At 39.9% G+C, this 24,384-nt stretch overlaps 1 protein-coding gene across 2 annotated transcripts in view; it reads left to right on the forward strand.

Moving 5' to 3' along the window:
- epha7 (eph receptor A7) overlaps positions 1-24,171 on the forward strand; it is a 127,568-nt gene extending 103,397 nt beyond the window's left edge. Inside the window, exons 9-17 of one of the 2 annotated variants that reach the window (XM_033990808.2) lie at positions 904-959; positions 7,434-7,559; positions 8,188-8,373; positions 9,174-9,235; positions 10,578-10,787; positions 12,204-12,419; positions 15,822-16,015; positions 18,461-18,616; positions 19,977-21,735. In XM_033990808.2, coding sequence (XP_033846699.1) covers positions 904-959; positions 7,434-7,559; positions 8,188-8,373; positions 9,174-9,235; positions 10,578-10,787; positions 12,204-12,419; positions 15,822-16,015; positions 18,461-18,616; positions 19,977-20,091 — 1,321 coding nt within the window. In that variant the 3' untranslated portion in view covers positions 20,092-21,735. Of the gene's footprint in view, positions 1-903; positions 960-7,433; positions 7,560-8,187; positions 8,374-9,173; positions 9,236-10,577; positions 10,788-12,203; positions 12,420-15,821; positions 16,016-18,460; positions 18,617-19,976 lie in introns of both variants that reach the window. The other variant, XM_033990809.2, reaches the window with a different exon arrangement.
- Positions 24,172-24,384: the final 213 nt, after the last annotated feature.

Below are 24,384 nucleotides of genomic sequence, written 5' to 3' on the forward strand. Positions count from 1 at the left end.
AATGTGGAATATGTTCACACAGCACAACATAAGGTCACCTGTGATGTGATCGTGTCATCTTCATGTTTATCGCAGAAGCCGCTATTACTGCCACAACTCGTCTGGACCATTGTAGTTTTTATGAAAGGCATCTCAAGGTTTATTCTTCGAGTCGATATTTTATTCAATAGTGTTTACAGACACAGCAGAAGCTAATACGATAAGGAACTAACATCCAGATAGAACGTAATTATTTTCCATCAAATAAAACCTCTGAAACTTAAACATATCATGAGACTTTTATGACATTGTTTCAGTTTCAGATAATTATTTTAACTGTTATGACCATTGTTCGCCGCTCTCTAGTCAGTCCTTTTCATCGAACTATATGAAATACAAATATAAGACTCAAGTTCACTTAACCTTTTAACAAATCTTTAATGCAGAATTTTAGAGATTATCCTCAGAAATTAGTCAACGACCTCCCAATTGTAAACATAAATCGAACAATAAAAAACTATCCAAATCCATTAATCCGAACCTGTTTAACGAGGAACTTTGCCGGGCAGACTGTTTTTTTACGGGTTAGCGCTCGGAGTCGTCCTTGTACAGGCTTTCTGAGGGATCAGCGAGCCCGGTTGAAATCCATGTCAGTGAATGCATGTCCATCATCTGTGGATTACCCAAGGTTCCATTCACCCCTCACTCCCATACCCCTCCTCTTCCATCTCAACCGCTCCGGGCAACCTTCAACACATCAACACATCAACATCAACATTACAATATGGCTGTCCCCTGCATGTACTTTGATATGCAGAAGTGTTCCCAGGTGGATCAGCGGTTTTATAGTTGTCATGTGCATGTGTGGTGTTTCGGGGACTTGATCCGGTGAGCTGATGGTTGCGTGTGACTCTTTCTGTGCAGACACTGTGGATACAGTAAAGCCGACCAGGAGGGGGACGAAGAGCTCTACTTTCAGTGTAAGTCTCATTGGTGTCCTTGCTCCATTCTGATTCTGAAACTAGCTAAAAACACGTTGTATTGATGCTAACAATGTGCATAATATCTGTACGCTTTGGATGTAACAAGATAAAGACTAGTACATTTTTTTTCTACATCTTGTGTGATGATGGTGCGGTAAAAAAACAAAAAAAACTCACTCAAAATGCCCTTACTACTACTCCTGCGCATTTAAGTGTAGTCATTTTTTTGTTTTTTGGGTTTTTTTTTGTGGGGGGGACATATAAACACTCATTCTACACTACAGTCGTGTAGATAGGCCTGTCACAATAACAAATTTTGAAGTGCGATTAATTGCTGAAGTAAATATAACCGATAAACGATGATACTGAAACCAAACCATGACGCAGAATTTCTCCTAAAAACTATTGTAAATGTACAAAATTACTAAAAAATCTCATTGTGGTACAAAAAAACTAACCAAAATATGGCATTTCATTTCCCTTGTGCTTATTCAGTTCTGTGTGTTTTTCTTTGCCAGAGAAATACCTTGGAAAACATGTAGATCAATACGTTTAATGCCATACTGCTGAAAATTCCAGGCTTACCAATAGCATTTCCATGGAGACCAGCAGGTAGCGGACCCTCAATAGAACTTTTAGCTCGTTCTACATAATCTTGTAAACTTATGACTTGAAATTCATTATCCTGGAATATTGTCATCATTATTATAACGGCAAATATAACAAGATGTCTAAGTTTGCTTCTGATTGGCTGTAGCTCTCTGAAATAAAGAAATCATAATAGTACTAAAGCAACTCTGTGACAGCTGTCTGAAACTCACCTAGACTCGACCTGAAAAGTGCAGTTCCTTCTCTCAGAAATGCACAGGTTTAGACATTTACACAGAGGTTTGGTTTGTGGAGCAGTCCCTAATGATGCCTCCGGAGACCCAGGCAACGCTCGTTTTTTACCCCATAGTCGTGTAGCCATGAGCGCTCTAGGCTAACGGCTAACTCCTCCGCACACACAGGTCATAGGTCGACCAGGCACGACTGGTGCTAAGTGTCTGACAAATCTGTAGAATATAAACATGCTGGTAAGGAGCAATGTGCTAGCAAGATGAGATATATAATATAGATGGGATCACAACAGGAGACAAGAGGTTGGGTCTATGAGAAAGATAAAAAAATTAATTGGGCGATTCAGTTCACAATTTTGGCATAACCATTTTTGCACTGTTGTTTTGTAAATAAAGCTCTTTGTAGCTCTTTTGTGCAAACGGAATCAGAGATCGGAGGATCTGTAGTTCACCCTCATTGGAGAAATGTCAGTGTTGCAACAATAAAGTACAGCAGCAGTATAATAGGAATGATAAAAAATTAAATATTACAGATAGATAAAGATCAAATTTGGCCTAATGATAACCCAAAATTAACAGGAGACAATGCACTACCTTAATAAGTGCCTTTGAATGGTTCTATTAGTGTCTGCACTAGTGTTGTAATCAAGACCGCATTAATCGAGACCACAGGGTCCTGAGACCAGGACAAGACCAAGACCTCTGAGGGTCAAAACCAAGACAGGACCAAGACTTTTAAAGGCCAAGACAAGACAGAGGCCATGGCCCATTGAGACCAAATCGAGATCATCTTTGTCTTTGTGACACAGGATTTTTAAATCTGACTGGAGTTACGTTTTCTTAGTGGATATGCAGTGATATTTTTTCCAGCCTCTGCACATTTACCAAACCAAACACAGTGGATTTGTGCACTTTTATTAGGCAAACCTAAGCCTACATGTTGCAGTAAGCCTACTCATGTCGCAGTCGGTCAACTCTGTAAAGACACTGTAGCATCATTGGTCTTTGCTCCACGTTTCAGCTTCTTCTTCTAATCAGTGTGTACTTTGGAGGGAGCCTATGCGCTCTCTGCACATGGAGCAGAGGTGTGCTGATGGACAGATACAATGTTTTATAAACTCAAGTCCAAACCTGTGTTGTGACGAGGGAACACACTGTCATGAGTGTGTAGTGATGTGCCGCACAGTGTCTGCTGGCTCCAAACGAGCATCCTGCTCTGCACTCAGAAGCCCCGTGTGGTCCAGGACACAGTACACGTTATTGTGGGCAGCAGTGGGCATGATGAAATATGATCACACTCGTTGAGTGTCAAGACTGAGTCCAAGCACCTTCAAGACCGAGACGAGACTGAGTCCAAATGAGCTCAAGTCCGAGACGAGACCAAGACCATAAAAAAATAGTCCCAAAGCCATTCTTGAGGCCAAGACTGGTCTGGAGTACTGCGACACTAGTGTGCACCCTCTTCTGCAAACAGTGGTGAGAGACACTGATTGTGAAATTAAGCTGGTAATTTCAATAACATGACCACTTCTTGAATGATGCACTATGGTATTGAGAATTAAGATGCACAATGCAACTTTTTTGATGGAGGGTCTGCAACCTGCACATCTCCAAGTAGGTACTAGCCTGGAATGTTCCATACTATGTCATTTAATTTCTCTGTATCCATGGAGACAAGCAGGTTATGTTACCAGGTCAGATCTGTGGAGTGGCAAGCCCGCTCCCACAGAAAAAAATGCAAGTTTTGAACTATTAGCAAAACAAATAACTGCAAGTGAATAATCCAAGATAGATTCTGTTTAATGTCATACTGTGAAACATTTTAGGCAAGGCAATAACATCTCATTAGAGATAAGCAGGTAACAAACCTCCCATCAAAAAGTTACACAGTGCTCCCTTAAACATTAAAGTTACCAGAACAAGTTGGAAAAAAGCCTCTGTTTTGTCCTCCTAATGTGAATGAACCAGTTTTGTTTTTTTTTTTTGTTTTTTTTCGTTTTTTTTTTTTTAATCAGGAAACAACTTTCAACCAGAAGCAGATAGGACAAATCCATTGGTGCTGCACAGACAAGCCAGTTACACAGAAAGTGGAGAAGGAGCTGCAAAACACTATATATTCACACAGCTCAATGCATTATGGATAAAAGCCACATTATGTAACTACTCTTTCTAACACATTGTACACTATAACAGAACCTACCTGCACAAAGGAAAAACATTGCTTCCTGTTTGAACGCTCAAACCACCATATTATAACACTCTCTATATTCATATATGCGTCGTCATTTTGGGCTCATTTTGCCTGTATGTTAAAAAAGTGAAATCGGGGCATTGCTGTTACAAATGTGGATGTGCATAAGATAGAAGATAAGTTTATATTGTAATATCTCAAACACCATCAGATACAGAGGCAGCTGTCCAGTGCCATCTGCAGAGAGAGATGGATGATCAATCAAGTTGTCTAAAGAAAGTTTCATATCAAATTATAAATGGTATAAAGTCATTTTCAGATTCTGTCCAAAGCGATGGAGCGTTACATGTGAAATTAAGCTATGAATCTTAGGCTGCTATTTCACATTTCTTGTTGTATTCCACTGTTGATATACCTGCGTTCACACTTGTCCTGGTTTGATCCTGGTTTAGTCCTTATGGAGACTTGGTTTGGTCCTGTTTTAGTCCAGGTTTAGTCCAGGTCTAGTACCAGTTAAGGCTGTTATTGATTAGTATCTGGATATCGATTATATTGATGACCTTCACTTGGACTAGAGTTGGACTAAACCTGGACTAAAATGGGACCAAACCAAGTCTTTGTAAGGACTAAACCAGGATCAAATCAGGACAAGTGTGAATGCAGCTAATACCAATACTCAATTTAACAAATATTAATACTGAAAAAAACATTTATAGATTTGGATAAAGTGGCAACGTTCCTGAATGGTCTCAATTATCTAAATCCTAACTATTAGTAGACCACATGGAGATATTAAAGCACAGTATGTAATGTTTTGCCAAAAATATACTAAATTAAAAGCATGATTTTGTTTAGTTTTGTTTGTTTGTTTTTTTCTTTTTTTTTTGTGTTTATTGCCGTGAAAAACATGCGTCCATACTCTGAGTGGGCTTGCATCTCCAGAAACCTTACTCTTACTTAGCCTGGAGGAAGGTCTCTTGCTTGTGTCCTTGGAAATGTTGTTTGTTTGGCTATAATCTTTCATCGCATGGTATGAAATATGTCTATCTCCATTTTTGTATTATTTTTGTCTATACATTTCTATTATCATTGGGTTACCTCACATTAAGCTTATACTTAATCTCAAGTTCGAAGTGTGCGTATGATCACAGCATCGTATCTTAGTCCTGATTTTGATGTGATGCTAGTGTAAACACATCCTAATCTCTTTGTACAAACTACACTAGCGTTAGCCTCCCCCCGGTCACCGTCCAGCGCTGCAGTGGCCTGGTCCCTTTAAGCCCTTTATGAAGCGTGCGCTCTCATTAAACTTTAACGCTGACAGCTTATATTGTTATCAGTGGGCTTTAAAACTCACAGTGCTCCGGCCCCGCGAGTGCTCTGTTCACTTAACCGCACATAATGGCGTAAATTGCTGTTAATTCGAGGCCGCGTTCGGAGTGCGGCCCCCTACCCCTGTCCTGGCCCTTGGGTGACCCCGTTTGTTTTGGTTATTTCCCGTTTAATGTCTGGCTCGTACCTTGTGGATATTCATAAAATTGCTATCATTGGTGTTTGAAATTGCAATAGAGTGTTTTCAAAATCCCAGCAGTTTGCCCAAAGCTGTTTAAACGTAGCTTTCAATTCATTTACCATTTACGGACAGAAGGTCATGATGTTTTCACAAGCAGACAGAGAGTCCAGGGTAATCGTACATAGAGATAATAATCACACATTGTCAACTGCAGACCAATTATAGATGGGCATGTGGCAGACTGGAGTTATAATGTTGTGTTTGTCACCCCAGAGCCACACAATTACTTCTAATACAGGGCGTTAATCTTCAAATAAACATATTCCAACAGAAAAACATTGCTTGACAAGTTCATGTTTGTGTGAAATGGCTATTTTAAAATGCCATTAATATGCATGTACTTAATGCCAGTTCTGTTTCTATGAACATTTTCAAAGTCGTCTTTCAGTGTGTTTTGAAGTAAAAAGTAAATGTGACCTGCATTTTAATTACTCAGCATTAAACAACACTATAATATACTATAGAAAATTAACAACATTATATCAGGTTAAGATTTCATTATGTTATGAACTAGTACTACTACTACTAGCAAACTACCAGCAAACAGCTACTAGCAAACTGGTTCACGTTTACAACCAACATCATCATTATTATTATTATTATTATTATTATTATTATTATTATTATTATTTATTTATTTATTTATGAGAGCTGTTATTTTTGGCTATGGAAATAACGCTGCTCACCCTCTACTAGTTAAATTATGATATTGTTAGCGCTGCAGTTAGCAACATGGTGCTAAAGGATAAATTAAACATTGTATACAAAAAAGCTACGTGCTTATTCATGGGTGTGCATGTATTTGGCTGAATACCAGTCCCGTTTCTATGAACATTTTCAAATAAATTTTCAAAGTCGCCTCTCAGTGTGTTTTGAAGTAAAAAGTAAATGTGACCTGCATTTTAATCACTCAGCATTACATAACACAATGACATATTTTCAAAATTAACAGCATAAGATTAGGTTAAGATTTGCTATGTTATGAACTACTACTACTACTACTAGCAAACTACCAGTAAACAGCTACTAGCAAACTGGTTCATGTTTACAACTAATATATGTTTTTGTTTTTTATTGTTTTAAGAGAGCTGTTATTTTTGTCTATTAATGTTTGTCACCCTGTACTAGCCAAAATGATGATGTTGTTAGTGCTGCAGTTCTTATTCATGTGTTTCAACTTCCTACAATATGCATGTATTTGGCTGAATACCAGTCCCGTTTCTATGAACATTTTCAAATTAATTTTCAAAGTCGTCTTTCAGTGTGTTTTGAAGTAAAAAGTAAATGTGACCTGCATTTTAATCACTCAACTTTAAATACTAGCAAACTGGTTCACATTTACACCTATTTTACAATTTATTTTTTTATTTATTTTTTATTTTTTTAAGAATGTTGCTGTTTTTGGCTATGAAAATAACACTTGTCAGCCCGTACTAGCCAAAATCATCATGTTGTAGCGCTGCAGTTAGCAACATGGTGCTAACACATTAAAAATCTTATACAAACAAGCTACATTCTTATTCATGGGTTTCAACTTCCTATTATATGTGACATTTGGATTACTTTTCACCTTGCGATAGATATAATATTTAGTTTTAAATTGTTAGTTGTTATGGCAACAGTCCTAGCTTTTCATAAACCTCTGGATAGCACACCTTGAGAAGACGTTTCAGGACATGTATTAGCATATTGGATTACTTAAACATGCATGAATAAAATGAAACACTGCTCAAGTCTGATAAGGGATCAACATTATAATAAATTCAAAGGTAAAAAAAACAAACAAAAAAACTAATCCTCACGCCATATACCCTTGAAACACTGCATTTTTTTAATCCTAATGTTTTTTTTGTTTTTTTTCCCCACAGTTAAATTTCCTGGCACAAAGACTTACATCGACCCCGAAACCTACGAGGACCCCAACCGAGCCGTCCACCAGTTTGCCAAAGAGCTGGACGCGTCGTGCATTAAAATCGAGCGGGTGATCGGAGCAGGTGAGTCCATCCTATACTCAGGGGCAGTACCCTCTTTTAGAAAGGCCAATGCACCCCCATAGCTCCCCCAAAGATTTTCGCCCCATTCCTAGCACATCCAATCTCGACTAAAAACGTGCAAATGGCAAATGGGGTGTTCTTGCATCCATAAAAGGCTCCAAATTAACATGTTAAGTGTTAGCACCCCCCCAATGAAGAACTTAGCACCCCCATAGCTCCGCCAACCAAAAATATCTAGCGCCTCCCCTGCCTATAGCACCCATAGATCACGGTGACATCCATATTTACACTACAATGACACCCACATTACACCTTGAGTAGGGACACAACTCTACGCGGGGGATATTGATAGCACAATCGCAAAGAATAGGAAAAAAGTTCTTTGCAATTAATGTGTGGTCCTGTGGAGGGCTTCGGCGTGTGAAAAATGGCCGCCGTATGGGTTTTCCAAAGGCGGTCAATGACAGTATCTATGCATCTCCGGCTTGTCTTATTATAGGTCCTGCTTCTACTCCCCCGGGGATAACAGGATGTCGCGCTCCAATTTGTATTCCAGCTGCTTTGTCTCTGGGATAAATGTGTCATTGTGAGGAGGCTGATTGTGACGCGGTTCATTCTTCATTCGCAGGGGAGTTCGGGGAGGTGTGCAGCGGGCGACTCAAGCTGCCCGGGAAGAGGGACGTGCCGGTGGCCATTAAGACCCTGAAAGTGGGCTACACCGAGAAGCAGAGGCGGGACTTTCTGTGTGAGGCCAGCATCATGGGGCAGTTCGATCACCCCAATGTGGTGCACCTGGAGGGGGTTGTCACCAGAGGTATCAGGCTGTTTTATCTGTTTTTTTGTTTTCTGCTATTTGTAGAATTTGGAAGATATATGTAGATGAAAATATTGGGAAAACTATTATGCTGATGTGAACTTAAATCAAGATGGATGTCGCTAAAACTGGACGAAGTCAGAGCCGAGCTGTACACATGAGAATGGTGCATGAAATGATAATGTTGTGCACCTACTTTAGCTGATTTAAACTTTTCTAAAAGACTCCTATGGACAGGTTCCTATCTTTTGCTATACCACAATGCATTTGGTTCATCGATATCAAATATTGCTGGGACAAAATTAGGGGTTAAATGCGGCTTACATCTCTTAAAATGACAGCAACAGCTCCTGAACTCATTTGGTCAGTAGGATGCTGTACATGGAGGAGTAAATGATTCTTGGCTAAGAGGAATAAAAGTCATTTGAAATGCAAATTTAATATCCAAAAGATTCAAAGGTAGATTACACCAGCTAATATTCAGTGCACTTGTTTCTGGAGCTTATTTTCCCCACAAATGTTACCTTAGAAAAAAAGACTTCTTAATATTTGTAACTTGGTCCAAGACAAAACTCTATTGTGCGTAAATGGAATGTCATTATCAGTTATTAGATTAGCCACACTGCCTGCTTCACTCTGTCTGTTTTCGACAGTGTAATAAAAGAGCAGATGGTAAGTTTTAATTAAAAGCCAATGAAACAGCAGCTAAAAATACCTGTAAAGCCGCATCAGCGTTATGGAGGCTCGGTGTAAGCACGCAGCGTTTAGGAATCAATTAATCACAGCGTGTCTTGTCTCAGGTAAACCAGTGATGATCGTCATCGAGTACATGGAGAATGGATCATTAGACGCCTTCCTCAGGGTGAGTACAACTTCTACTACTACAACTCAACTTTATCACAATCTCCCATTCTGCTTTAAGACTGCAACTTCAGATGAAACGTTATATTCATCAGCACTGGCACCTTTACATGGATAACAGAGAACTACAATAATCAGACAGCACAACTGATACTTTGCAGCCGATGTCATCAACATTGCCTGGGGGTGTGACGCTAACTGAGGCAATGCTCTGTCTCTGTCTCTGCTCTTTTAGACTTTAATCTGAGCTTTATTTTAACACTATCTGACCATAAAGAGCTGACTTAGCTCGAACTACAACAGGTGAGCTGATTTATGCGCTTAAACACGTCTCCCTCACGTACAATTACAGTCACAATTTTTCAGTTAGTCACTCTCACCTTTTTGTTGAAAATAAAACACCTAAACAGGACTATGAATGTTCATGTTGATCACAGGCTCCTGAAAATGTGTTGTTTGATTCCATTTTGCACTTTTTCTTGAGTTTTCAGACTATTTGAATGTGTTTTTTGACCGTACTTGCTGAACCTGCTGAACATTCTACCATTCTACCCCAGTGTTACATGTACAACACCCCCAGCATAGTGTCATTTCAAAGTATCAGTTATTAGATCTGATTTTTGATGTGCGTTTACATGCTCAAAAGAAATCTGATCCTCAAAAACATCGTCAGTTCATCAATGGAGTAACTGTTGTACTCGGAAGACAAAGCACAATTGTTCTTAACGCGTTTTCTTTCATTTGTGTTTTGCCACATTAATTGTCCTTATTTGCATAATTTCCCTTGTCAAAACCAATGCAGGAGCGAACAATCAGAAACAAATCAGATAACACATCAAATATAAGCGTTTACTTTAATAATCTGATAACCCAACAATCCTATAATGATCAGACAACAATCCTACAAACACAGCCAGTGGTTTGTAATGGAGATTTCTGCAGATGTATATCTAAGGTATTTAAAAATGTGTTTTTTACCATTGGGCTTCTCTCAGTGAGCATTATGATGAAGCCTCCTGAAATACTGCAGTTGCCAAGGTTCATTCTGGGATGCCAAGAGTTTAAGAAGCAGTGATCAAAGCAAAAGGTGGCTATTTTGAAGAATCTAAAATACGTTAACATGTTATTTTCACACTTTTTTTTTGTTTACTACATTCCATTTATGTTCACTCTTCGATTTAATCCCCTCAGTGAGAATCTCCAAAGTAAAAATAAAGAAAAAACATGTGTCTAAACTCGTTGTGTAGTAATTATCATGAGATCCGTAGCTAACAGTCTATAGCGTTTTGTGAGGCCTCCGTCTCTCAGATTCTCCGTGACACGCCCTCCTCTCTCCTCCTCAGAAACACGACGGTCAGTTCACGGTGATCCAGCTGGTGGGCATGCTCCGGGGAATCGCAGCCGGGATGAGGTACCTTTCCGAAATGGGATACGTGCACCGAGATCTGGCAGCACGCAACATCCTGGTCAACAGCAACCTCGTCTGTAAAGTGTCGGACTTCGGCCTGTCGCGCGTGATGGACGACGACCCCGAGGCTGTCTACACAACAACCGTGAGTCAATTAAAACGCCGCGTCAGGCCGGGCGTCTGCATTCTCTCTCCAATTAGACCTGCGCCGTCTGAGTACGTTTATATGAGGGAGCCATCCATCACATACTGTTTACAGCCAGTCTACGGTAACAGGATACAGTGACAGGACAAGTATCCACACGCATGATATGGAGCAGGCTACAAGTACATGTGGGGCCGGGTTACTAATACTGTATGTGTTACGTACAAGACATAAAATGCAACGTCTCAGATATTGGCGTTGATCCAGGAAAATTTGCTGGATCGGTTCTATAATATTGGTTCAGTCGATATCCTGGTAGGGCATTTAATTGGATGTAATGGGACGATTTGCAGACTGTGCCATCATATTTGAAATTTAATTCATACAAAGTTATTTAGTTGCTGCCTGTTGGACAAAAAACAGGTACATAACATAACTGAATCACCTTTGTCATAGATTAACACTAGTTTCGGTTAATATTCGTTAACGGTAGATACTTAAAACCTTAAAAAGTATCGTATCGGAACTGAAAAGTCTGGATCTGTGCCTCCTTAGTCCCAGAAACAACAGAAAAAATAGTTTTACATTTCTAACCTGTACAGCTTGTTGTGATGTTGCCTGGTCATGTAACCAAGAGTGAAAAGTATCTAATTACAAATACTTGCAGTATCATAGTAGTTGTTAAATCCAGTACAAGTCCCAATTGTCCCAATTAACAGCTGTCTCCACACTGCCTCTGCTCCTTTCTAAACTGATAAAAACAACTTAATTCAGCGTTAAACAGCTTGATTTAGCAAGTTTTATATAAAAGACTGATCTAAAATGCTACAAAAATCCAGTAATAATACATCTGGTACTCTGAATAGTATTTTTCATGCATACTGTATACTTTAACTTAAGTCCAGTGTTGGTATTGTACTTATAATTGAGTACATTTGTAACCATGTACTTGTGCAAAGTTTCAGTACGGTTTCTACCTGAAAACAGAAGTAGTTCATTTTGCAGTGGTCCAAAGTTATTCCACACTGATCTTATGCACTTCAAATATCCTAATTATTCACCTCGCTGACTTTATAAGTGCTGTTCACAACTTTCAGACGCCAGAGCGGAGTTTTGTTGTCACAGTAAAGCTAACAACAAGACACACAGAAACACAGAACTGACATATTTTGACCTGGGACAAATCAAATTGAGGAAAAAAATTGATATAGGGCTTTAAAGGTTTGGCAGCAGTACTTGTACTTGTAACTTTTGCCATGTAACTATACTTTTACTTATGTACAAATTTCCAGTACTCTTTCCACCACTGCATGTAACAGTTAAACCTATTAAAACGTTGCATGCACTTGAGTGTGTACCTGTGTATATATCGTCTTTATACCGGCCACTAAATGTCCGCTTTCTCTGCTGTTTTAGGCGAAGAAAAAGGATGTGTTGAATTTGCTGTTTGCTCCAGCCACTGACCTGCGTTTTGCTGAACAGGGAGGCAAGATCCCAGTGCGATGGACCGCTCCAGAGGCCATCCAGTACCGGAAGTTCACCTCTGCCAGTGATGTGTGGAGCTACGGCATCGTAATGTGGGAAGTCATGTCCTACGGGGAGCGGCCCTACTGGGACATGTCCAACCAGGATGTGAGTCTCTTTTCAATCCTGTACATATGCTGGGTTAGCCTGGTTAGCCAGACTGGAGATTTCTATACACAGAGGATGGCAGTCCGGTCACAAGTTACTTAGCTGCATCTTATACTCAAACAAAATGACCACTTATAGCTCTGTTTGGTTAATAGGGCTGTTAGTTACGCCCAATGGAATTATGGGAGATTGTCCTTGTAAAGTATAACAATTGCGTGTAGTCTGGGCCAGCAAGGTTAATGCATAGTACCTCGCCATACATGTTTACGCCTAAGAATGGACTACAAATATCTTTAAATCAATACAAACAGAGGAAATACATTGTTTATATTTTAGTTTATCTGCAAATATTTCATGTTTAGATCAGTTCAAGGAAGGAGCAAAGATAATGATGTTTCTTATTCTTAATAATAGTGGAATTTCAATGCATTAATAGTAATACAAATACAAACTCAGTAGTCCATAGTTCAAAGTCATTATCACATCGGTATCAGATCGATATTGTGATCATTTCCATAGTGTTATTTGGTATCGAATCAAAACAAAAATCACGTGTATCACTTGCAGAAATTCATGATGCATAACTTTCCCAGTCCTTGATATGGAATAAGACTTTAGTCGGTCAAACGCCAATAAAGACTCAAATGTCCTGAACAAACTTCTTCGTGTCCCAGAATGAAAAGTGTCACAACCTTGGACTTAATGAATTCCACTAAAGCTCCAATAATCATCCGAGTCTGAAGGGGACACGGCACAGCTGAATAAATCCATGTTATTATTTGGGACAGAAATATAAATAAGACAAACAGAAGTCGTCACGCACAGTCGTCCTTTAAACTTTGTAATGATTTATGGAAATGATTGTAAGCAGTGTTCCAGTCACAGCGGAGGAACTTTTCGAATGAGCAGAGGAAGTTTTGAAATGATCCGAGCGTAGTAAGTAACTACTGCATTCAGGGTTAGGAGTTAAAGGTACAGTGTGTATAACAAAGAATATCATTTAAGTGTTTACTAAACCTCACTAAGTTCTCAATAAATAATAATCAATAATAATCTGAGTGAAAGTTTTACCTTGATTTCTCGTAGTCATATTTTATATCATTTGTGTTGACACCATTGTGCGATTCTGCCTATTGAACAAATCTCTAAAACTTCTTTAAAAGTGATAAATGTTCAGCTTACCACCTAGCTTTTCACAATCTAAATTCAAAGAAGCTAACGCCCCCAGCTCAGTGTGGCGCAGGTAGCAAACAAAGCATCTCTCCACAATGACTCAAATCCTTTCAACAAATGTCACCGGTTCACACGCAGTCTGACTCTCCAACGGTGCAGCCAACTTGGGACCAACTCCTGAGTGGCCCCTGCTGCTTAGGGCCCCACTGCGCCATGGCTCGTCCCTCCTCCTCACTCCTCCTCTCTCCTCCTCTCTCGTTTGACACAATGTTAATAGATGCTGCAGTCACATTCTATACTGGCAGACAGACATATCACAGGTTTTCATGTTTTTCTAATTAGTACTTGGTTTAGTGGGATAGTATGTTCCAGTTTTACACCAGTTTTATGGTTTTAGCCCTTTTTAACATTATGGTTGCTATGGGTAACGGCTATGAAGTCTAACCAGAAAGCAAAATTTTAAACCACCAAAACTTCAAAACTAGAAAAAACTAGTACTACTTTCTTAAATATGTTAATGTATTTGTGGTGAACTGAGTAGTCTAGCCTTTGATGTGCACTTTAAGATCATAGACTGGCCCCTGAGTGGAGTCCCCTGCGCTGTCTGAAATACTGAGGGCCCCCGAGTGATGCCGGTGCTTGACAGACTTCAGTGTCAGAAATGTGTGTCAAGAGCATCAGCGCAGCTCCTCTGACGGGGGGGAGGAGGGGAGGGGGTTGCCGTAGCGATCTCATTTGCATTTCTCCCAGTGTCTGCGAGTGTTTTGACACCTCTCCTCTGTGACTCATGCGGGGAGAGGTCCTGACAGCACCGATGATGAATATGTGCACGAAATGCGTCTTATTCTCAGTAGAAAACACGATGGGAATGAGGCTGACCTGTGTGCAACCTGCTTCGTCTAAACTTAAATAACTCAGAACTCATGGAACTTATGGAAAACATTTTTTCTTCTGCTGTGAGTTTTGGGAAATCCAGCTTTTTTTTTCTTTTTTTTTTCTCCCCTCAAGAATGCAGAAAATCAGATTCAGTGACATTCTGTGGTTGCAAGTTTCAAAAATGTGCTTGTTCCCCAGTTGATGTTTAGAAAATAAATATAATGTAATCTAAAACCTCTTTTCATAAAGTCTAACAATTGTGGCAGAATCATAAGCTGTCACATGTCTGAAACAGCTCCAGAGCGCCCCCTCACTGAAGCGGAACTAATGCTCTGACGTCAACACACTGGTTTGTAGATTCTAGAAAAGCCATTATTTTTGGCATTTTGAGCAACTACGCCTGTTTAGAGTTGAAATCATCTTGGAAAAAAAAAATAAGAAAAGGTGCTGACAAAAAAGGTGCAAGACAAATGTTGCTCACAGCCTGAAAAAAAAAAAAAAAAATGATACAAGACCTTTAAAGTAATTTAGCCCCGATTTGTGTGTATTCAAAACATCACGGTTACCAGCAGAGGGCACAAGGAACTGGCAATGGGGAACACTGAGATCAAATTTAGAGAACAAATACGCAACTATGACTGGGTTCGTAACCTGTGTGTCTCCATGGAGTTAGAGAAGTTTAATGCCATACTACGAAACATTTCAGACCAAGCAATAATATATAATAGCAAAATCACAACTTTAAAAAGTAAGAAGCTGGCTGAATATCACTATATCTTACTAATAGTGATAATGCTGGTTAAAATAAGCGTCCCGTTGTCACAAGTGGTTACCTGGCCTCGCCTCCTGAGCCCAGAGGAGCTGAGAGGAGAAAGAGGTGGAATCGGAGATGTGAGTGGAGTTAAAAGCCTGGCGCAGTGTTAAGCAGCTCTTTATTTGAGGATCACAAAGGAGGCTTTCATAAACCCCGCAGAATGGAACTGGCACAAAACACTGGCATTGGTCTGATGTTTCAACAGCAGCAAATATACCCAGCTTCAGCAACTTTACACAGGAAGTCAAAACAATGGATTACACTGTACTGTTTGGAAATATGTTGGTTACACTTGTATGGACTTAAGGTATTAGGGGACAATGAGCCGCCCATCTGTAAATGTTCATTTTAAAGCCGCATTATGTCATTTTTTTGTGGTGGAGAGTTCAAAATCTGATGGAGATGTACTGCTTTGTCTGGAATAAGTCGGTGTGATCCCTCATTCATCCAGCAGTTGTAGTCATCTTAACTATACTCACGCTTCTGTAGATTTAATTTGCACGTATGTGTTTAAATCCTAACGACTTAATGTTTTGCAGGTGATAAAGGCCATAGAGGAGGGATACCGGCTGCCCGCGCCCATGGACTGCCCCCCCGGCCTGCACCAGCTCATGTTAGACTGCTGGCAGAAGGACCGGGCGGAGCGGCCTAAGTTTGACCAGATCGTGGGCGTGCTGGACAAGATGATCCGGAACCCCAACACTCTCAAAACACCAGTGGGCACATGCACAAGGTGAGACTGCGCTGTTTCAGAGTCAGATTATACCTATAAATGTTTACTGCACATAGTGAGGCTCGATCGTCTTTAAAAGTTATCAGTCAGTATTTATGGAAGTAATAATAGTGTTTGGAGCGAGCCCAGGAACCATGAATTGTAAATGAAGTTTGGTTGGATTCACGTTCCAGAGTACGACATGAATGGAGCACACGCAAAAGTTGATTTCTTTTAATTGTATGAATGTATTTATTATAACGTAACTCTGTAAACTCAAAATTGTCTCACGCTCTTTTGACTGACTCCGATCTAACATTTGTAACTGAAAGTGAAAAATGAAATTCAGTCTTTTTTTTTTTTTTTAGCTGACAGACAAGTTAGCCGTGTGCCAGCTCTGTGGCTAAGCAGTTTAATTACAGAGATATTAGCTGTAAACCACCACCATAAATTATGATTTCGACACATTCCTCATTCAGAACGCCTACCTTAACATTGTTGTTGCTGTCCTTCATATCTTTTTATGACAATGATTAGTCTATTTAATATAAAAAACATCAGGTTCCTGGCAAGAGTGTCCATATTACGCTTTTTTCTGATCTGTGCTATAATGTTTCCTTATCACAAACAAACCCAGTGTTGCGTTTTGTTTCATTCACACACATTTAACACATAAACTCTGCATATTTAGGCTGAGTTCTTGTCTCAAACAGAAAACACTGCATCTTCTTGTGATGCGCTGTGGTAATACAGAACATCAAAAGGTGGAACACAGAATTTTAGATTTTAGACAGATTAATAATGCAGGATTACTCAAACATGTGTGAATGAAACCAAACACAACTCTGGCTATGTTTTGACAAGTTAACAGCATTCTTAAACCTCACAAGAGTCCGCTTTTGCGCAATATCGGACCTTTAAGCACAGTATGTTCACAGTGCTTGGCTATAATGGACAAACGCGAGTATAAGTAATCTCAAGTACATTATTATAAGATTTTCCATTTCCAGCAGTCCTGTAGTTACAACCCTCTGTGAGTACATCTCTATCTTTACACCTGCTCTGACGCCGTGGGGAGTTTGAACACATTAGCAGCAGATCCCGAGTCTGAAGCATGATTTAGACGCCGTCATTCACAGATGGACGATAAATCCTCTCAGATCGCCCCCATAGACCTGCCGTTGTGGCTTTATGGTCAATAGCAGCCTTTTAAATCAATCTCTGTAATGAGTTCCTGGTACTTTGAAGTGAAGGGGGGAACAGCGGGCCTCAGTGCCGACGTTTGTCAAATGAATTCTATTTGCGTTCGCACCATAGTTTCAAGAGTGGAGGCTGATGCTAGGAGGGCGGCGTTTGGTTAAAGAGCAGTTTAATACTTGCAGAGTTTTCAGAAATCCATACAGGGAGAAGAGTTATCGAGTGGTTGATTTCTCACAAGGCTGCATCCTTCATCTGTGGCTCAACTTAGTATCGATTCATCACAAGGAGTTTTTTGAGTTTTTTTTACACTTTTGAGTTGTGGTTGGGTGGGTGTCTTCGGTTGCTTTAAGTAGTTCTGTCAGAGCTTTTTTGGAGAATCATTTTGACTTTTGGAACAATATTTATTTATTTTTGCTCAGTTTAACTATAGATTTATGGATAGATAGATCAAAGTTGGTGGAGAATTATTTGATTTGCAGCCAATTTACCCCCAAAAAAACCCCAAACAATACCCACATACTAATGATGTTCATAGCAAAACTAGATACTTACTTGAACAAGTATCAGCATTGACAGTAATTAACATAAACGGAGCAAAATTTGACTTTTTCTGAATACAGTAGTTTTAGTTCTGAAATTAGGATCTATATCAAATCTACTTTAACTTGCTTTGCTTGTTGTCATATTGATCGAAGTATCAAGATCAATCTTTACCTTAATATCATCATCAAGTTTGAAACATCCCTAAGTCCAGGTATGATCCGTAGTAAAAGAAAAAATCTAATCTGTCAACTTTCACTCCAATTTTCTCCATTTCTTTTTAGTATCGAGTTTGAAATTTTAGTATTAACACACAGTCGTCCGTCTGTGAGGTACTTACCAACAGAAAAAAGACATGCATTCTTACTGTGTGTGGGCTCTCCTTTCCACAGATCTGACCTGTAACTTCTCCTGTTGGCGTCACCTGCTTGTCTCCATGGAGATAACCCAATAACATCTCACTGCAGACAAGCAGGTGGCAGACATTCACATCATCTTAAGTTAACCTCAGCACAGTTTATACAGTTGTCAGCTTAACTATATTTATGATTTTGTAGATTTTTATTTTTGTAACATAACTTTTTGCAGGTAAAGGAGACTGTTCTACTCAAACAGTCTCCACAGTGTGATGATGTGTGTGTCATATATTGTACCTGCTGCCGCTCCAGTGTGCCTCCTCCTGTCCTCTGCTTGTTAGATCTAAACATGGCGTGTTGTCGTCCACAGACCCATTAGCCCGCTGTTGGATCAGAACACCCCAGACTTCACGGCGTTCCGCACGGTGGGAGAGTGGCTGGAAGCCATCAAGATGGAGCGATACCGAGACAACTTCACAGCGGCAGGCTACAGCTCCCTGGAGTCTGTGGCCCGGATGTCAATCGAGTGAGTACTTATCAGCTAAAGGCGCATTACTGATGTATATAGAGAGAAATGTGGCAGAGCTGCTCTTAGTCATATTTGATGTGTTACTATTTAAAGAGCCCACATTACACTTATTTTTACAGACCTGGAGATGTGTTTTGTTTCATTTATACATGTTTTACACACAAATCCTGCATATTTAGGCTGGGTTCTTCTCTCAAACAGAAAACACTCTGTTCCACTTTGTGATGTCATGTGATAATACAGGAAGTGCTCCACTGTGTTTTTAAACTCCATACACCTTCACTCGCATCATTTGGATAATGTCAACCCTGGAAATGCTAATATTTACTGAACAAAAGGTAAAATGTAGCTGTTAACTTTAAAACTACCACTACATGACATCACAAGGTGGAACAGAGCATTTTGAGCTTTGCAGACTAATAGTAAAGGATTACTCAAACATATGTGAATGAAACAAAACACTCCTCCAGGTATGTTTTTGAGGAGGTAACGACATTATAACATGACTTTAAGCTCACAAGAGTCAATTTTACATCAGAATGTATTATTTAAGAATACTTACTACAGATACTGTATGAACTACAACTCATTTTTCAAGACGTGAAACATGTCAATAAAAAGACTGCAGCGGTTTGTGTTTTTTTGGCTGTAAAAGTCTTTCTGATTGAAATCACAAAGGTTGCTGCTATAATGCTTAGTTTACACGTCTACAAACACGTTCTGAAATACATGGAAATCTTGTAGAACAATCTCAACAATGATGACGCCCCTAAACATTTTAAAAAGTTGCTAATATTATCTAGAATTTATACTAATCTTAGTGTAATCACAAATCACAAAGAACTGCAATATAAAATAAAAATAAAATAACATTTGAATCTAAAATGTTACATCCATGGGTTTCAGAATGAGGACAATTAGGTCAGTTGCCATAGTGATTAACAATTTAAAACAAAATGAATGGGGAAAAGTCCTCAAAATGTCACATATCGCAGAAAGCTGAAACAATCCATGAATAGTGGATTTATTATTGCTCAATTTCCCATTTCACCAGTCTGTGAGTTTGGGGCCCCTTGTAAATCTAACCAAAAGGGACACTAATAAGTAAAACCGTGCCCAAGCCGTAGTTTCGCCCTTGAGAACGACCATGTAAAATCACTTAAAACGTCACCACCATGATCCATGTCCCCCACAAGAACATCCAAGAACGAGTCTAGAATCAATCTCTCCAAACGCTTCCAAATAAGTCTGCAGCCTCTGACCAACATTATACTCCTGGTAATGAAACACAATAAATCCCAAACCAAGTCATGACAAATGTGTTTTTTTTTTTGTTTTGTTTTACTTTTGTTTCCAGAGACGTCATGAGTTTGGGGATCTCATTGGTGGGTCATCAGAAGAAGATCATGAGCAGCATACAGACTACTCGCGCCCAAATGTTGCACCTCCACGGCACCGGAGTCCAAGTCTGACGTTACCATGACGATTAGGCGGAACTCTTAGTATCGTGCGTACTTCCGGAGCGGTACCCCGGGGATCTCTTCCGGGCCGCGGACTTATTACCGGAATTTTGTTCAGGTGCGGAGCGAACCATTCCTCCGGGAAGGATCGCCGAAGTCCGACTCTACTGAGGGCGCTGGCAACATAGGACAAGTGCAAAACCTCCAACAGCAAAGAAACTACCTGGATGACTATTTCATTTCTACTTTTGTTTTTGTTTCCGAAGCGCTTACGAACTCTTCCACATATCAACAGCGCTTTGGGATTTTGATTTGATCTTTTTGAGAACATTACAATGGATTTACTGAACTTGACACAGGGTAAACTATCTTGTCTGTAACGGAGTATCAGTGACTGTGACAAGAACGGGGAGGAGGAATTTCGGAAGATTGCACCTGTCCGAACCTTTGAATCACCACTTTTTTGTATTTTTAGTAGCAATATCTATTAGTGTTCACTACAGGAATGATCTGATTGTATCGGCACCGCAAACTGGCTTGTCTTTTCTTACCTGAAATGTTTTCGATGGGAAGTCCTGATACTGCCTTAAATGTATTAGAAGTATTGACACTGTCTTAGCTTGGGGAATGGCTAGCAAGAAATACTAGCAAGGTCTTTTTTTTTTTTTTTTTTTTCAAATGGAATCATTCAAGCTAAAGGCACGGACACAGCGTAACGGTTGGTAGATTGACTAAACAGAGCAATAATTACAAGTTGAATACGATTATCTATTACGGTGCTAGGGTTTGCGGTGGGGCTAACAATTTGTAAAGCGAGCTAGGAGCCTGTGATCAAGCCTCAGTCGCCCCAATGAAAGACTGTAAAGATGTATTTTCGCTGCAATGACATGCTCGGTATTTGATGAGAATCTGAGGCGGCGTTTCAAAGCGGCGCAGATGTGAGGGGCTGGAGAGGGCTGTTAGCTACGGTGACGTCATTCGCTAACACGCTAACACACACACACAATCAAAGAGCGACTACAGACCAAAAGGCAAGGCTCAAAAATGCATAGATGTGTAGTAGAGTGTATCCGACCGCTGAGTATGTGCGAAATGCTAAATGGATCCATTGGGTGCCATCTGCCTCTCCTTCTAAGCAGGCGAGACGTAGGTTTAGATCAGTGCTCTGAGAGTAGAACATGGGGGTAAAGGAAAGAGACATACATTTAGAACAAAACTGGTTCAGCTGCTGTAAGACAATACTTTATTTCATACAGGTGGCAATGAATAAAGAAACACAAAATTACACATTTTGGGTTTTCAATTGTATTTAGATGTATCCTAAAGCACAGTACAGACTTACACCAATACACTTTACTTAAGTATGAATTTGAATGACATACATAAATGTGTATAGACTGCATTTTCAATTTGGGCCCTGTGGAAAACGATAAATGATAATCAAAACATTTATTTTTAACACATTGTACATTTCCACACAAAATGATTGTACTTTGTCATGTTAATATGTGGTCTTGTACAAGTTCTGATTTAGGTCACGATCATTTTAAAACAGCTCAAGAAAGGCTCAACTGGCTGTGTGCACAACAGGAGCTAGTTCCAATCAGAGGGGCAGCTGGTCCAACCATTTCCAGCGTAATGTAATCCCTATAAGGTCTTTGCCAAGTCACTCTAAAATCAATAAATCCTGACAGATCAGACAGTGGACGGGGAGCTGCGGATGGATGTCACTGACAACGTGTTAAACACTTTACAAATGTGACAAAAACTTCACCAAAGGACACTTCTGATACTGCCTTATCAGTATGTGTCTGTGAGTCGATGCTAATGCTAATGTTTACTAGAACGTCAAATGTAACATAACAACGAAATTTAATTTGTTGTAAGGATGACCCAACTATTTTTAGGCGTAGATTATTTCAGTCAGTGGCGTTATTAAATATTTATTAAGCTCTGACAATAGCATTAACCCCGACACACAAAGATGTACCTGAAGTCTCGTCTGGTGAAGTTTTCTCTGCATTTGTAAAGTGTTTAACACATTGTCATTGACATCCACCCGCAGCTCCCTGTCCGCTGCCTGATCTGTCAGGGTTTATTGATTTTAGAGCGACTTGGCAAAGACCTCATGGACATGACATTACGCCGGAAATGGTCGAGCCGACTGTCCCTTTGATTGGACTTAGCCTGCAACCTGAGTAAAGTTAAATGCTGTATAGTTACATCCACTTTTCTCCTTGTGAGACATGAGTCCACCATGGTGAGCGGCGCTGCTCAGTCTGTGTAGCGGTGCAGAATGGGCTAGCTAGCATTGGTGCCCGAGCACAGGGCCGTTTTCACAGTCGGCCTCCCCTTAGTGAACGCTGTGAGCAGTGAGCCCTCGGAGCCCGACACACAGCCTCTTTATCCATCCAGCGCGCTCAGCAGTTGGGCTCCAGCCAGAACCTTTGAATTGAACACTGACCTAAAGTCATTTGCTCAGCACAAAAACACACGGCCCCCTCTCTCTCCACCTTGCTTCCACCAGAGCGGGTCGCCCCCTGGAGGCCCCCCGCGGACCCCCGAGCTAAAATACCTCTGCCCCTGTCCCGCTGTGCTGGAGAGGCGGCAGGTTCAGCCAAATTGAGATTAAGGCCAGGATACAATCGATAGAGTGTCCCGATCCCACACAACCTTCACCAATGACAGCCACTCTGCGACTCCCAGCGTGTTTGGGCTCTGCAGTGCACTGTCAGGACAAGGCTAACACAGGAAAATGCAAAAAACACACTATGGAGGAAGTGGACTTTTGAATGAAATCAGGGCCGCGTTGTTTAGACACATTTCCACTGAGAGGTACACTGTGTTGTTGTTGTTGTTTTTTTATTTATTTAATTATTAGGACAATGTACAATTAGGCTACATTAAGCATAGAGATGTACCAGACTGTAGCTTAACTAATAATTGAACTAATACTCATACTAAGCTAATGTCCATCTCCTTGGGTGGAGGGCTCATGGTGCATATCCTATTGAGCAGATAATACATTCGACTCTTTCATTATCACTTAACAACTTTTAAATTAACCCCAGCATTCGCACTCATACAGCCTAGAATGGACTAGAATTAAACTTTTAAAAACATTTAAACTGCAGTAAAATGTATTGTGTAACGTATTCCTTTACATGGTCCTACCAGAGTACTGTATTCTTCTGAAATACTTAGAATACTATACTGAATACTTATTTCTGCTACATGTATTTAGTTTCCTCCCAACACTGGAGGTACATTATAGCTGTTATGAGTACTGTGCATCATCATCAATACAAGTACATGGATTCTACAGTTTGTACTTTACTGTAAGCGCTGGCACTAAATCGTAAGGTTAATATTTAAAGTATGCCAAGTCATTTTAATAATAAGAAAGTTTACTATTATTCAAAACTAGAATAAAGTGAAATCTCATTTAATCACTGGCAAAAGTATGATTTTTGAACCTCAAAAGAAACAAAAAGATATTGAAATCTTGCTTCAGAACTGTCAGATTTTGGTGGTCCTTAAAACAATAAAACATCACAAAACTCCACCACAAACCGCTGTGTACCTCTCGGTGGGACTGCCCCTTTGTCGACAGAACAGAATGAGGTGTTGGCGCGTTCCCAAAGAGCAGCACCACTGATTGTCCAGAGCGAGGGAAAACTTTGTAGGCGTTCTAATTGTAAAACTTGTACATTTTATTTATATGTTTTTTTACACCTATTACTCAGTAGAGCTCTGAATACTTTGAAATGCACTATATTTTTCTATGTCCAGAGGAATTATTGTCACACCGACTTCAGTTGTACATACTTTTTCATTTAGGACCAAAGACGGCTGGTTTAGTAGGAGTTTCATGATTTTCTTTGGCCCGTTCTGTTGACTGTACAGTGATGCAAAGTGTTGATTTGATTATTTATTTCACTCTGATGGACTTTGAGCAGATTCACTGGTCATGGTACAGTTTTCCCTCCCCACGTTGAGTTAAGACTTGTTACATAGACAATTCTTTTGCTTTGTAACCTTTGTACTAGACTGTACATATATTTTTGGAAATATATTACGATCTCTACAGAAGCACTGTGTCGTTTATTTTGCAAATCAGCTCAATTTGGAATAACATTATTTACACTTAAACATGTGGTTTATACGGCAATTTTTGACTGTTGGTGTTTTGCTCCATCCAGTATGACACCAAACATGTAACACCACAGATCAGATATATGGAGAGGCGAGCCCACTCTCATTTATATGGCTTTTTTAACAATACAAACGCTACTGAATAAATCC

This window comes from Periophthalmus magnuspinnatus, chromosome 24 (genome assembly GCF_009829125.3).
Source record: "Periophthalmus magnuspinnatus isolate fPerMag1 chromosome 24, fPerMag1.2.pri, whole genome shotgun sequence".
Classification (NCBI taxonomy): Eukaryota; Metazoa; Chordata; class Actinopteri; order Gobiiformes; family Gobiidae; genus Periophthalmus; species Periophthalmus magnuspinnatus.